This window comes from Rhinopithecus roxellana, chromosome 20 (genome assembly GCF_007565055.1).
Source record: "Rhinopithecus roxellana isolate Shanxi Qingling chromosome 20, ASM756505v1, whole genome shotgun sequence".
Classification (NCBI taxonomy): domain Eukaryota; kingdom Metazoa; phylum Chordata; class Mammalia; order Primates; family Cercopithecidae; genus Rhinopithecus; species Rhinopithecus roxellana.
This window is the reverse complement of record NC_044568.1, coordinates 19736683-19751791: the sequence shown is the minus strand read 5'-3', so window position 1 is coordinate 19751791 and position 15109 is coordinate 19736683. Positions and strand designations below refer to the sequence as shown.

The window sequence follows — 15109 nt, the reverse complement described above, 5'->3', positions numbered from 1 at the left end:
GTGTGACCCCCAGCTGGTTGCTGGAGTCTCTGGGCCTGCGGGATGGGAGCAGATGCTCCTCCACAGGCTTGCTGCCACACGTGTGTCAGGAGGGGGCCGCGGTGCCTGTGCTGGGCATGTTGGCCACGTTGTTGAGGGAGGCCACAGGGCCCTCTAGGGCCTTTGGGGCAGAGCCAGAGCCCAGGGGTGGAGGCCAAATCCCAGGGGCAGCCCTGGGCTGGGCCCCAGGCCTTCGGGTGCCCACCTGGTGCAGCTTCTCAGCCCATCGGGGCAGCTGGGAGAGAGAACAGTGCTGGCTACACCGGCAGACACACCCCTACCCTCATGGCACGAGCCCAGGGGAACGTCATGGGGGCACCCCCTTCTCCGTATGGGTAAACTGAGACTCAGAGCACACACAACCACTGGCAAGCTGGGCAGAAGCAGGATTAGCCCCAGGCCTGTGGATTCCGCACCCCAGCTCTCCCTCCCCAGGCACCCCCAAAAGGCCCTAGACCCTGGCCAGATCCACTGGGCTCCCCTCAGCCAGGCTCCCCACTCTGTGGGGTTGGCCCAGCCGGCAGCGCTGAGCTCTGCCTGGTCCTCGGCCCCCCACTGCTTCCATCCCCGCGGAGTATCACCGGAGGGTTTTAAGACCCATGTGGATGTTTCAATCATATAAATATGCAATGGCTGGAACTTCTCATTTGGTTCCTCGCAGATGCTTGGGGGTGAAATTGAATCCCAGCACGGCGTGTTTGTTCTGGAGATGGCGTGTGCAGTTCTGTTTGCCTGAATAAATTAATCCTTGTCCCAGTGCTGTGCCTATAGTGGTGGCCCCACGCCCCCTGCGGGGCTTACCTATGTGGCTTCGGGCCCTCCCCCTCCTCAGGAGACCCGTCTAGAGATGGGGAAACTGAGGCCAGAGCTGGAAGTGTCAGCCATGGGGCCACCAGCCGCTCCCTCCCACCTCAGCTCAGAAGAGCCCTGGGGCTCTGGTTCTAACCCACCCACCCGCTGCCTACCCTTGGGCCAGAGACAGAACCTCTTGGATCTGTCTCCCCCACGAATGTTGGGAGGAGTAACTTCAGAGCAGCTGGGAAGATTCCCCGCAAGTCCTGCTGGGCCCGGCTGAGGCTCGGTCCATGGGGCAGGCACTCATGTTGGGTCCATGGGGATTTGGGAGCCGCAGCTGGCGTCCCCATTCTTCATCTGCAGAGACGACCTGGCTGGAGCTGGCATCTCTGCTGGGCTCAACCCAGTTGCTCTGGAGCTGGGGAAGAGGAAGCAGAGAGACCGGTCACAGGAGGCTGGCAGGGAGGGACACCTCCCCCTGGAAGCCCACCCTGACTGGCCTCCGCCCTCAGAGCTGTTGGTGCCATGGGGGTGTCTGACCACTGCCTGTGTTTTCTGGGAGCCCCAAGGCCAAGACTGTGGCTTGCCTGTTGCTGCCCCGGGTTCCCCACAGGGTTTTGTGGTGGGACAAGCACAGAGCTCACCATGGGTTCTGGTCCTACCTCCAGCCAGAGCTCCCAGTGTGACTTGGGCACTCCTCAGCCTCACTGGGCCCTGGGCTTCCTGGTGGTGGGGTTGGGTGCTGGCCATCTCCATGGGTGCCACTGTCTGGATCCCCCAGCCATTTTACAGACCATTTAAAAAAACATCTGCCTTTGTCTTCCCGCCCATTCCCACCCAGCTCAGCATCCCCTGGCCCCCAGTCTCAGGCCTCTCACCTTCACTCACGGACATTTCCATCCATTCTCAGCCTTGAGTCAAGACCTCAGGAGGCACCCCATCTGCCAGGAGTAGGAGCCTCACCCACCCCCACTTTCCAATGTGATTTTGTTTCTGGTTGGGAAAGGGTCTCTGCAGGAACAGGGGGCTGGAAATAGGTTACGTGAGCAGATGAGTGTTGAGAACCACCACGGCCTCCATGTTCAGTTGCACAGGTTGTATGCTGCACAAGGGCAACTGGGGTGAGCTGGGGCTAAAATCAGCCATGCTCCCCTTACCAATCCAGGCACCTTTGTGGCCCTGCATCCACCCCCAAGAGGCACCTTTCCCATGCACAGCCCCTTGGAGACACAACCTGAACCCTGGTCCAGGGAGATGGGCTGTCGTGGTGACCATCGCCCTGGTCCCCAGCCCCACACCCCTCCGATCCCTGGACTCCCTGGAGGCCCCTCGCCCAGCCCCCGGCCATCCCTGAGTGGTGGGTTCTGCCCCTGGGCGAGTGGAACGGCCACCTTTATCGGAGCCAGCCCTCTCTGGCGGTGCGTGATACCCCGAAGGGGCGGCCGCCACGGGAAATGCTAGCCACGCTCTTATCTGGGAGGCTCGGCCGGCTGGCCCTGGAGCTCCGATTAGGGAGCAGGACCGTTTGCCTGTGCGTGCAGCGTGGACCGGGTAGGGTGGGCACCAGTGCTGCCCTCCCCCTTCCCCATGAGGGCAGGGGGCAAGCAAGAGCCGAGGGCCACCAGGACAGGGACCTCGACACCCTTGAGGTGTGACATGTGGCAGGTGTGGACACTGCAGGCCCAAGCTCCTCCTACCCCTGGAAAGGTGGGCACCAGCTCCAGGTGCACAGCAGTGTCTCAGGAACAGCAGGGGCTCCCACTGGGGGCTCCGTGCCCAGCAGGCCCAGAGACTGTGGTCAGGAATGTTCTGGAACCTGAGGGGAAGGCATGCAACCCCTTCCCTCTCTGAAAGGAAGTCATAGCACTCATGGGTCCAGACATGTCCTCAGGGGCTTCTCAGACAAGGGTCCTCTGCCCCCCACCCTGCCCACCCACAAAGCTCTGGGTGTTTCTGACGGTCCGGATGGGACTCCACATGCTTCCCTGTGGCCCCAGCCCTGACTGAGGGGTGACACATAGGCTCACTTGATGGTGGCACTCAGGACCCACCAGAGACTGGACAGAGGGACGGATGAACACACACTGGGAGCTCCCCTTTGGGGAGTCTCTTCTCTCCCATGTCCACCCCTGAGGCCTGACCAGGTGGAGGCCAGAGACGCAGGTGCAGCCGGGACATGAGGGACCAGGCCCCCACCGCTGTCACATACAGGGTGCCCCTGGAGCCAGGCCTAGGGCTTTGGACCCCAGTGCCCTGCTGCTAGCCCCATAGCCTCTAGGGGCCTTGATGTCCTCGTCTGTACAAGGGGACGACCCCATAGGGCCATGTGGTGCTGGCTGGCCCGTGTGAATGGGATGCTGGGACCCAGCTCACACTGGTCACCCTCTTGGTGTCAAACCCTGCAGGGGCAGGGGCAGGGGAGGAGGGAGGCCCGGTGGTCAGAGCCCTGGGCCGGGACCCAGGCATTCTGGGTGGGCTGGCAGCCATGAAGCTGAGACAGCAGAGCCGCTCCTGCTGCCCCCAGTCCATTCGTCCCCTCCTGGGGGCTGATGAAGGGACACAGGCCTCCTCGGCCTCTCATTCCTGGTTCGCTGCCATCTTATCTGCCCTGGGGAAGACAAAGACCCAGTTAAAACGTTTTAGCAGGGCCTCCCGGCGTATTTACATGTTATCTCTGCCATTAGGCAAGCAGCTATCTGATCATCAGGCCCATTAAGGCCACAGCCTGCCCAATCGGGGCTCCAGGAAGTGGGGCCGCCACAGCACTGTGGCCAGGGGACCAGGCTAGGCCACGTGAGGCCTCCGTGGGCCCAGGCAGCCCTGGCCACGGGAGAGGTAAAGATGACCCGGCCTTGCTGGGCAGAGGGTGTATGGCCCGGAAGGAGCCACGTCCCTGTTGTCCACCCAGGAGGCTGAGACTCCAGGAGGCGGGTGAGGGCCAGGTGTGTGTGTGTCCTGGGCTGCGTGCTAAGTTCAGACGGCGGACGTGTGCCCTCTCCCAGTCTGGAGGCTCCGAGTCCCAAGTCCAAGTGTCGGCAGGGCCAGCCTCCTTCCAGAGGCTCCCTCCTGGCACTCTCAGCTTCTGGGGGCTTCAGGCGACCCTCATGGCTGCCTCCCATCTCCACCTCCATCTTCTCATGGTCTTTTCTGTCTCCTTTTCTGTGTCTCTTAGAAAGATACTTGTCATTGGTTTTAGGACCCACCTGATAATCCCATTGATCTCAAGAGCCTTAATCTAATTACATTTGCAAAGACCCTTTTTCTAAATATGAGCATGTTCATAGACTGCAGGATGGTGTATCTTTTGGGGGCCACTTGTCAGCCATGACACAAACTCACGCCAGCTTTGCACCGTGCGGCTGGGCTCTGTGGGCCCTGTCTAACCTGCAGCCCTTGCCCTGGAGAACGACCATCGCAGGGCTCACAACCAGCCGCAAGCATCCTCCCGGCTGCGTCGCTATACCCCACAGTGCCATAGAGATCATGCTGCAGGGCTGCCCAGGCCCCTGGGATCCAGCACCTGCCAGCCCCTGCCACTCAGCCCAGGCCCCCAGGACTGCCACGCTCCACTGCCCCTTGGGCCGACCCTGGCGGGAGGTGGGCTGGACAGGCCCAGACCAGGCACACCTCATGCCTGCGATGTCTCTCTGCAGACGAGCTGGAGCCGGTGGTGCAGGATGGGCAGAGGCGTGTACGGGCCCGACTCAGCCTCGCCATGGGCCTGTCCTGGGGCCCGTTCCATGGGAGTGTCCAGACCGGAGCCTCGTCCCCCGGGCAGGTGGAGCCGGTAAGCAGCCCCCACCCCCACCCCTGCCCGCCCACCCGATACAGGGCAACACTGACCCAGGGGACAGGCCCAGCTTAGACGCCAGGCCAGGAGCTCTGGCCACTTTGTGTGGAGCCTGTGGGAAGATTTGGGCCTGAGACACTGGGACCTGGAGGGTGGGGAGGGATTCACTGCCTGGGGGCCCACGGAGGGCTTCCTGTAGGAGGTGATATTGGGCCTTTGGTGCCTCAGGGAGGACTTCCTGGAGGAGGGGTTCTTTAAGCAGGACCTTGACAGATGACTGGGCACTGGGGCAGGGGAGAAGAGCATTCAAGGGGAGGAAGGAGCAAAGCAGTGGCCCAGGCCTTGGGGGCACTGGGGCGGTTAGGACGCTGCAGCAGAGGACAGTGGCCCAGGCCTTGGGGGTACTGGGGCGGTTAGGACGCTGCAGCAGAGGGCAGTGGCCCAGGCCTTGGGGGCACTGGGGCGGTTAGGACGCTGCAGCAGAGGGCAGTGGCCCAGGCCTTGGGGGCACTGGGGCGGTTAGGACGCTGCAGCAGAGGGCAGTGGCCCAGGCCTTGGGGGCACTGGGGCGGTTAGGACGCTGCAGCAGAGGGCAGTGGCCCAGGCCTTGGGGGCACTGGGGCGGTTAGGACGCTGCAGCAGAGGGCAGTGGCCCAGGCCTTGGGGGTACTGGGGCGGTTAGGACGCTGCAGCAGAGGGCAGTGGCCCAGGCCTTGGGGGTACTGGGGCGGTTAGGACGCTGCAGCAGAGGGCAAGAGGGTAGTTCTGCGTCTGTCCCCGCAGACCCTTCTGACAATAGGCGTGGCCGTCAGGCCCGTGGTCTCCATGGCCTTGGCACGAGTGCTCACCTCCTTGGTGATAGCCCCTGCCTGGCAGAGCCTTCCAAGGCAGCCCCTTGCTGCTAGACACGAATGCCTGTGTGGTTTGTCTTGGATGCACTTCTGGGGCCACCTCCGACTTATGACAAGTCAGTACGGTTTCCTCCGAAGAGGGTATAACAGTTTCTTTTAAAACACGTCTCAGCTAAGAAAGGGCACTGATATACAGAAACCTGTGAGTACGCATGGGGCCACGTCATGGGCGGCATAGGGTCTGGGGCCTCCTGGGTCGTTCACACAGCCTTTTGCCACTGAGCGGGCAGATGCGTGTCCCAGGCCGCTCAGGGATTCCTTGGGAAGCTGGCCCAGGACAGAGGGCGTCCCCCTTCGCTAGGCCCTGGAGTCTCCTGCCTTTATGCCATTTCCTTGCAGGCAGGCCCCTGCCCGCTGTGAGCCTCCACTGCCTCAGCCTTTGGGACCTTGGGTGAGACACAGGGGCGCCTAAAGCTTCCTTTTACGTCTGAGCCTGCAGACCCTGAGAAGGTGCATAGGCAGGGCTGCAAGCTTGTCTGTGAAGCAGGGAGGCCCATGGTACCCCTGCCTGCGAGGGCAGCTGGGCAGGTCACGTGAGATGTTCAGAAGTGGTGTTTGACATGGGGCATGGCTCAGTGGGCGCTGCGGCCAGCAGCCCTGCAGGAGGGGTGGCTCCCTGGCCCCATGGCCTGGAGCAGGGAGGTGGAAGAATAGGAGTGGAAGTTCAGTGGTGGTCAGTTTTCTCCGTGGAAGAAGCCACATTTCAGCTGCACCACAGGAAGGAAGCCATGGTGTTTAGAGCTGGCTCTGTGGGGCGTGAGCTCCCCATCACTGTATGTGTGCAAGTGGCAGTTGATCCTTCCGGAGTGCTGGGATGTGGGGATGTTGGCAGGCATTTATGGTTGCCAGGAGGAATGAATGGATGGGCTGGGAGCTCCGTGGCTCTCATCTCTGAACTCTCAAAGTGTCAAGAAAACCCATAGGTAGAGACCAGGGGTAAGTCCGTAGGGGCTGAGATTAGAGGGCTCTGTGAGTTCCAGACACACCACAGGCCCATCCTCACTTCCTCCTCCCTGTATCCTACGAGGTGGGTCCTGCCACTCCATTTGACAGATGAGAAAACTGAGGCTCCAAGACATTAAGTGAATTGCCCAAGTACCCAGGATCAAACAGCAGAGGGAGAACTAGAACCCACGTCTGCCCATCCCCGGAGACCCTCGCAGACTCCTTAATGACGGAGCTGAGGGGCTGGCACCGGCCTGGGAGTCATCCCCACGGGCTGCCCTTTGCCCTGGCTGCAGTCACCCCTCCCTGCCTGCCTGCCTCCGCATTTAGTCCTGCTCTGGCCTGGGGCACAGGCCATCCTGGGGAGACAGGCGCAGGGTTAGAAACCCTCCCAAGTGGGGAGATAATGTCTGGGGGCACAAGGGGAGCGAAGGCCAGAGGAGCTGCTGAGGCTCTGCAGGGAGCCCGGGGAGGAAGGAGCCCCCGCTCCACTCTTTCCTCCTCTGCTTTATCTCCTGCAGAATTAAATCCTTGATTAACCCTTATCTCCCCAGCGAGGCACTATCTCCGCCTTGGCGCCGAGTGTCCAGACACACCGTACAAGATGATTGATTTCTTCAAGATATGCACGCCTTTCCGATACTTCATTTATTGTCTAAATATTTTTGCGTTTCAGTGGGCCCCTGTGGCTCTTGGCTGATAGGTCCCAGTTCTCTCCCTGACCCCTCCCTGAGGAGGACGTCGCCTCTTGCCCGGATCACCCCAGCTGCTGCCGGCTTTTCTTCTCTCTTTGTAGAAGGAGAAGGGGGAGGGGTGCAGATGCGATGCTGTGACCCTCCCCGCAGCCTCCACAGGCCTGGGGCTCGCTCACAGGCAGGGGTGAATGGGGCCAGGGTGGCTTCCCCCTCAGTCCTCCACCTCTGGACAGTGGGGGGTGAGCACCCAGTGAGGAAACTGAGTGCCCGAGTCCCCGGCCGAGTCAGGAGTGTGGACTCTGGCACTGACTTGCTGTGTGACCTGGGGCAGGTCGCTTCCCTGATGTAGCAACTGCTCCCACCTCTGCCACACCCGGGGCTGCAGGAAGGGACCCGAGGGGCCCAGCCAGCTTCAGAATTTATAGTCAGATACAGAAACACTCATGGTGGAGGGGTAGGTGGACGGATGGATGGGTAGATGGATGGATGGATGGATGTGTGGCTGGAGGGGTGGGTGGATGAGTGGGTGGATGGACAGATGGATGAGTGGGTAGGTGGGTGGGTGGATGGATGGATGGATGGGTGGGGGGATAATGGGTGGATGATGGGTGGATGGGTGGATGCGTGGATAGATGGATGAGTGAGTGGATGGATGGATGGATGGATGGATGGATGAATGGATAGGTGGGTGGATGGATGAGTGGGAGAGTAGGTGAAGGTGGAGTGGGTAGATGGATGAGTGGATAGATTAATGGATGGATAGATGGATAGGTGGATGGATAGATGAGTGGGTGAATGGGTGGATAGGTGGATGGATGGGTGGGTAGATGGATGGTGGATAAGTGGATGGATGGGAGGATAACCAGGTGGATGACTGGATAGATGTATGGGTGGATGGATGAGTGGGTGGGTGGATAGATGGATGGATTAATGAATGGGTGGGTGGCTGAGAGGATGGATGGATGGATGGATGGATGGATGGATGGATGGATGGATGATAGCTGGATGGGTGGATGGGTGGATGCATGGTTAGATGGATGGGTGGGTGGATGGGTGGGTACATGGGTAGATGGACAGAAGTGTAGGTAGATGGACTGACGGCTGGGTGGATGGATAGATGATGGCTGGATGGGTGGATGGGTGGATGCATGGTTAGATGGATGGGTGGGTGGATGGGTGGATGATGGGTAGGTGGATGGATGGATGGGTGGATGGATGGGAGGGTGGATGGGAGGGTGGGGGAGTGGATGGATGGATGGGTGGGTGGGTGGGTGGATGGATGGATGATTAGGTGGGTGAGTGGATGATGGATAGGTGGATGGATGGATGGATGGATGGATCGATGGATGGATCGATGGATGGATCGATGGATGGGAGGGTGGGTGGGGGTGGATGTATGGATGATTAGGTGTGTGAGTGGATGATGGATAGGTAGGTGGGTGGGTGGATGGATGGATGGGTGGGTGGGTGGATGGGTGGATGGATGGATGATTAGGTGGGTGGGTGGATGATGGACAGGTGGGTGGGTGGATGGATGGATGGATGGATAGACGGATGGATGGGTGGGTGGATGGATGGATGGATAGACGGATATATGGCCTGAGGCCAACCCCATTGTCCCCCCCGCCGCTGTTACCCCCTGCTCCATGCTGTTCCCCCACCCCCATGCTGTTCCCTCCTCTGTGCTGTGAAAACTAAAGGGAGAGTAGCCTGACTCAGCTCCCCAAGCCCAGCCTTCCCCTGCTATGAGATCAGGTTCTGCCATGACGATGACCCCTGACGCCAGGCTCTGGGGCTCCCTGCATGGTTTCAGAGGACTGCTCAGACCCTGTGGTGTTTCCAGGGCTCCCCATCGCCAGGTGAGAAAGCCTCAGGCCATCATGGGTCAGGGACCTCCTGCTAAGGTCTCCTGAGCACAAACACTGTGTTTCCTCCCCCATGCTGTTCCCTGCCCCCGTGATGTTCCCCTCCCCCGTGCTGCTCCCCCACCCCGTGCTGTTCTCCCACCCTGTGCTGTTCCCTCCCACATGCTGATCCCCCTCCCCCGTGCTGTTCCCCCTCCCCCATGCTGTTCCCCCCACCGTGCTGTTCCCCTTTTCCCCCTGGGTGCTATTCCCCCCATGCTGTTCCCCAACCCCATGCTGTACCCTCCCCTGTGCTGTTCCCTCCTCTCTGTTCCCTCCCCATGCTGTTCCTTGGCCCCCTCATATCCACACCCTCCCTTCCTCACCCTCCAGGCCTCAGCCAACATCCTGGCACAGCCACCCCCACTTCCTGTCTCAGCCTGTTCTGTGTCTCTGTCACCGCCCCCTCCAGACACCTACCTGCTGTTTCTGGCCAGCTCCACACTCCAGCATCCACGGGAGACACAGTTCTGTTCACTGTGTTCCCCACACCTGGCAACAGCTGATGCACAAGCCCTGCCTGTCGGATAAGGGAGGGAGGGAGGGAGGGAGTGAGTGAGTGAGTGAGTGACTGAGTGACTGAGTGGATGAAGTGGCAGCAGCGAGGTGGCAGGGGTCTCACAGACCTGGCTTTAGTCATGCAGGCCTCAGGCCCTCACCTGGGAAATGTACTTCTTGCATGGTCGAGGGAGACAGAGGCACTGAGGGACCAGCTGGTGTCTCTGGTAAGGTGATGGGGAGGTGGAGGTCTTCTCAGGATGGGCTCAGCAGCCTCAGCCTCAGCCCCCACTCTCCCGTGAACCCGCTGCTGGCCTGCTACCCTGCAGTGACCTGCAGATGGCCGAGCAGGACATCTGCAGGGCCTTCTAGGGGGCTTCTGCAGGACCAGCTGTTTGGCTCCCTGGGCCAGGCCACCTCAGCAGCCCTGCAAGCTGCACAGCGAGGTTTGGGAACGGCCTCAGATAAAGTTGTCACAGCGGATGCGGCGCAGATAGGGTTTCCGATGGCTATCGGTGCCACCGCAGAATCGAGACACTGACCTCTTTGTTGGAGGAAACAAGGAGTATTCTCAGGTCCACCCGGGGAATTTAAAGTGGCCGCCGCTGGTGGGGCCGGCCAGGGCCCAGAGGAGGGACAAGGCAACCCCGAGGGGCGGCAAGCAGGGTGGACTCTAGGGTCCTCCGCAGACCCTGGATACACCTGCCTGACCAGGATGGGTGCCGAGCCTGTGGCACCCTGGGAGCCATCGCCCACATCTCTGAGAGTCTTGGCAGAAGGGTCTGGTTGGGAAGTTAAAAATAGGCCCCCTCCAAGGCCAGGTGCACTGGCTCACACCTGTAATCCCAGCACTTTGGGAGGCCAAGGCGGGCGGATCACCTGAGGTCAGGAGTTCGAGACCAGCCTGGCCAACATGATGAAACCCCATGTCTACTTAAACTACAAAAATTAGCTGGGTGTGGTGGTGGGTGCCTGTAATCCCAGCTATTTGGGAGACTGAGGCAGGAGAATCGCTTGAACCCAGGAGGTGGAGGTTGCAGTGAGCCAAGATCCCGCCATTGCACTCCAGCCTGGGGGACAAGAGCGAGATTTTGTCTCAAAAAAAAGAAAAAAATTGGCCCCTTCCCCACTTGCTCCCCACTGCCCACAGGCAGAGCAGGGTCAGGAAGGGCCTGCAGCACCAGAGAAAGGGCTTCTGTTGCAGGCCTGATCAGAGGTGGTGAAAAAAGAAGAGACAGAAAAAAATCAACAGACAGACCTGTGCCCAGCCAGCCCCTCCGCAAGGGAAGCAGGAGCTGCAATGGGCTTCCTGCCCCAGCGTCTCCTGGCCCCGGCCCCAGCAGTGGCTCCCAGGGTGGGCAGGTGGCCCCAGGCTGGCTTCAGGGGTCCTGTCACTCGGCACTGGGCAAGACACTGGCTCAGGGCTGGCTGTGTCTACGCCACCTCCAGGCTGGGGACCCTGGTGGCCCCGGGTGAGGCTGTGCTCCCCTCTCCCCCTGGGAGGTGTTGGGGGTGGTCCCTGCATCCCCAGAAGACACAGCAGACTGGCAGGGATGCCCTCACCCCTTCCCAGCCCGTGGTCACAGAAGTGGGAGTGGCAGGTCCCTCTGAGAGTGTTTGGCAGGGGGGACTGTGGCAGGGCGGCCCGAGCTTCTTGTCTTGCACCCCTAGTTCTCCCACCTGTTCCCTCCTGGGTCGGGGGCGAGTGTCAGATGTGAGCCTTGCCCTCCTTCTCCGTGCCCCTCCCCACCTGCACACCCAGGGCAGGTGCCCCATCATGCCCCACAAACACAGGGTACACTCGGCGGGGCCGGGCGGGAACATGGCGCCTTCCCTCCACTCAGGACTACCACAGAAAAATCGGGGGGTTGTGCAGCGTCAGCAAAGTTGCGGCGCGTGTTTTTATCATGCTGCGAACACGCTGCTCCTGGGAGTGATAAGCATTAAACCGACCGGGAGGCTGTCAGTCTCAGTTTGAGGGTTTAGAAATATTGGGACGAATAATTAGATTTCATATCGTTACCGCAGCACCCATCAGAGGATCAAGCAGATTAATTTTTTTCACCCTCCTCTACTCATTAATATTCATTAGAGGCTCGGGAAGGCCAGAGTGGGGAGGGCCAGGCCCCAGCAGCCTCTCCGAGCACTGACTGCCTGACCTGGGCGCAGCCGGGACACAGTAGCCGCTGGTCACCCACCTTTGTGCCAGGAGCGTGCCTGCCTATTGCCCCTGGGGTTTGCCCCCGGGCTGCCCCAGCAGAAGGCCCTGTCCAAGCTGGCCAAGCCCCACAGCTTGCATGCAGCTCCTGAGCCCTGCCCTGCGGCCCTGGGAATCACTGGGGTGTCCTTTAAAAGGGGGGCACCCACCCGATGCCAGCCTGCGCAAAGCAGCTTCTTCAGGGGAGCCGCTCACCCCAGTGGACACCCAGCATGTGCTGCCCCAGATGTGCCCCGTGGACAGCATCCCCTGGGGCCTGGAGGCACCCCCTGCCCACTTTGTCCTGCCAGGTCAACCCAAAGCAACAGCCAGGGCTGGAGCTAATACGCATCCTGTGTTGGCAACCTACTAGGCTGGCAACCTGCTAGGCAGGCAAAAGGCTTCACACAGATCACGGCCTCCCAACATACTGGGAGTAAACTGAGTCAAGGGAGATGGGACTGACCCCCCTGAGGCTGCCCCAAAGGCTAGTGGTGGGCTTGGGGTGGGTCCAGAGTGAGCAGGGGCTCGGCCTCCCCTCCATCCCCCTAACAGCCATGTGGGGAGAGGGCAGAGCCCCGTCTGCAGAGAAGGTGAGCCAGGAATTGGGATGGCTGCTGGGAATGGCTTCACACTGGGACTGCAGGGTTGCACCCACCCCGGCCAGGGCCAGCCCACTGGCCAGCTTAGCTCTGCTCACCTGTTCTGTGGCTGGGCCGTGTGGAAGTCACCTGCTCTGCCGGCCAGCCTGCCCCAACCTTGCCTGAGTAGTCACTCAGCATCCCAGCCCAAAGGCTGTATCTTGTTAGATTCCTGAGTGCCCTGCAGATGGGCCGAGAGGCAGGGGTGGCCCAGAGGGGTCCCTGCATACGGGTCTGGCCGTGCCCTGTCCATGGTCACAGCAGGGAGGCTGAGCCTGGCTGGGACCCCGCTGCCCAGCTCTGCGGCCCACAGGGTCCCACGTGTGGCTGGCAAAGGCCAGGAAAGCTCATGGGCTGGCACCTGGTGGGGAGGTACCCCAGACCTACGGGGGACACCCCTGCACTGTCACCAGCCCGGCCCCTTCTACCATGGCAGGGTTGGGCCGACTGCCGTCCTCACCACCGGGCTGCACAAACCTGTCCGGTGCCAACAGCAGCATTTGTAGGTGACACTGGCTTTTCAGTCAAAGGTCATGATGTAGGAAGTTTCTGATTAAAAGGCATTTATTTGTATAGAAAAAGTGAGTGTGTTTACAGGAAGTGCTGGAGCATGTGCATGTGCTGTGCCTCCGGATTGGGCACCCAGGTGGCTGAGCCTGGGGACTACCAGTGCAGTCAGCAGCACAGGGCCGAGGGTCAGGGCGCTGAGGCTGAGTCAGCCTTGCAGGAGGGACCAAGGCCTGAGGGGCAACAGTGGTCACCCCTTCCTCCACCACCACTTTCTCCCCTTGATGGCTGACCAGTGTTGGGCACCACAGAGCGAGGCCACGGACTGCCTGCCCCACCTCGTCCTGTCCCAGCCCCAGACTGCACTGGGATGGGGCCCCTCACATTTCCTGTGCCATTCGGCTGGGGGCCGGGGCGCAAGGGACACAGGAAATGAGGCGGCCTCCACGGGCTCCGCTGGCAGCCACCTCGAGGGCTGAGTCCAGAGTGTTTTCCTTCCAGACTTAGCCTAAGCCACCGCCGACAGCACAGCATGGCCCGAGGCACTGGCATGAGCTCTGTCCCTCCCCTTCCCGGGCCTGTTTCCTCACCCATGAGATAGAGGGCACTACCTGCTTTCCAGGGTGATGGTGAGGCCAGGTGGGCCAGGGCTGATCCAACACAGTGCTGGTGTCTCAGGCCCGCAGGAAGGGGGCTGACCAGCCTCAGGGTGGGGACAGACCCACTGAGTCCAGTGGGTGCTCCCTGGCGTCCACTGTGTGCTGGCCCCGGGAGAGAGCAGGAACGCAAGTGGCCCTGCCACACCCTGTGGCAGGTAGGGGAGAACACTGATACACAGATATGCAGACACGAGTGTGAGTTCAGGCTCTGCTGCTTACTGGCTGTGTGACCTGGGGCATGTTGCTTGACCTCTCTGGGCCTCAGTCTCCACAAGAACCCCGTGCCCAACCCTGGAAGGTACCACTCCCTGCCAAGTCTCCCAGCCCCAGCATGGTGTAGCCATGCTGGCCAGCTATGGCACAGATGGCCCATGCCACAGCTCTGCAGGCTGTTGGGCCAGTGACTGTCCACAGCTTGGCCTAGCAGCCAAGCCGGGAGGCAGATCCATGTCACGGATGCCCCACATACCCGCGGGCACCCCCAGGCAGGCTGACGGACCCCTCCCCACGTGTTCCTGCCCCCCCAGAGCCCAGCCCTGACCCTGCTGCTGGTGGACGAAGCCTGCTGGCTGAGAACGCTGCCCCAGGCCCTGACCGAGGCCGAGGCCAACACAGAGATCCACAGGAAGGGTCAGTATGACGCGGCGCCTCCGTCCCAAGCCTTCCGGGAGGTGGGGGTCACTCGGCTGTCCCTGGGCTGGGCTCTTAAAGGGAAACCAGCCTGCTAGAGCCGGGGATGGGGGCCGGGGAACTGCTGGCCTCGGGCACTGCAGCGTGCAGCAGACACTCCACTGGGACCAGTCAGCCCAGACCATGAGTTCCTGTATGAAGATCTCGCCTGGCAGGCTGAGCCACGACAGGTGTCTGTGGCAGGGGGAATGGGGGCGGCTTCTGCCCCTCGGGGGGACACCATGATCCCTGTATCTCCTCCCTACCTTGGCTGCACCTCTGGGAACCCACCAAGGGCAGCAGCAGGGACCCCAAAGCCAGGCTGGCTGGCAGGTGCCACTGGACCAGGGCTCCACATCATCAGGCTGGCTCCAGGAAAGGTCAAGGTGGCCATCCAGGAAGGACAAGGGGCCTTGCCATGCTGCTGCTACTGAGGGTGGCACGTCTGGGCGGCCTGCGCCTCTGGGCGCCCGGCGATGAAGCGAGAGGCCCTCTGGGCTTAGGCGGGTCCACTGGCCAGTGGAGTCCCTGGCCCCAGCACAGGGTGGGGACAGGCTGTGGTGTGTGTAGGCAGGGCCGGCTCAGGCCTGAGGCCAACACCGCAGAGAACGTACAGCCCGGGCACCCCAGGTGAACAAGCCAGCCCCACGCAGCCTGGGCTTTGTGGGCTAAGGCTGCCCCCTTCGGGCCACTGCAGGAAGAACCGCCCTTGGACGGTTTCCCAGAGAGCGGGGTCCACTCTAGGGCCCCACCTCTGGCTGCCTTCCCTGAATGGCCGCCCACCCTCCATGACATCCCTTTCCTGGGAGACTTCCCCAGGGCCCTCCCACTAGGATGGGCGTAGGGCAGGGAGAACTGG

At 61.4% G+C, this 15109-nt stretch overlaps 1 protein-coding gene across 1 annotated transcript in view; it reads left to right on the top strand.

The window, feature by feature from the left end:
- ZFPM1 (zinc finger protein, FOG family member 1) overlaps positions 1 to 15109 on the top strand; it is a 78253-nt gene that overhangs the window by 53929 nt on the left and 9215 nt on the right. Inside the window, exons 4-5 of the mRNA XM_030925492.1 lie at positions 4488 to 4621; positions 14109 to 14211. Of these exons, the coding sequence (XP_030781352.1) occupies positions 4488 to 4621; positions 14109 to 14211 (237 nt within the window). The remainder of the gene's footprint in view (positions 1 to 4487; positions 4622 to 14108; positions 14212 to 15109) is intronic.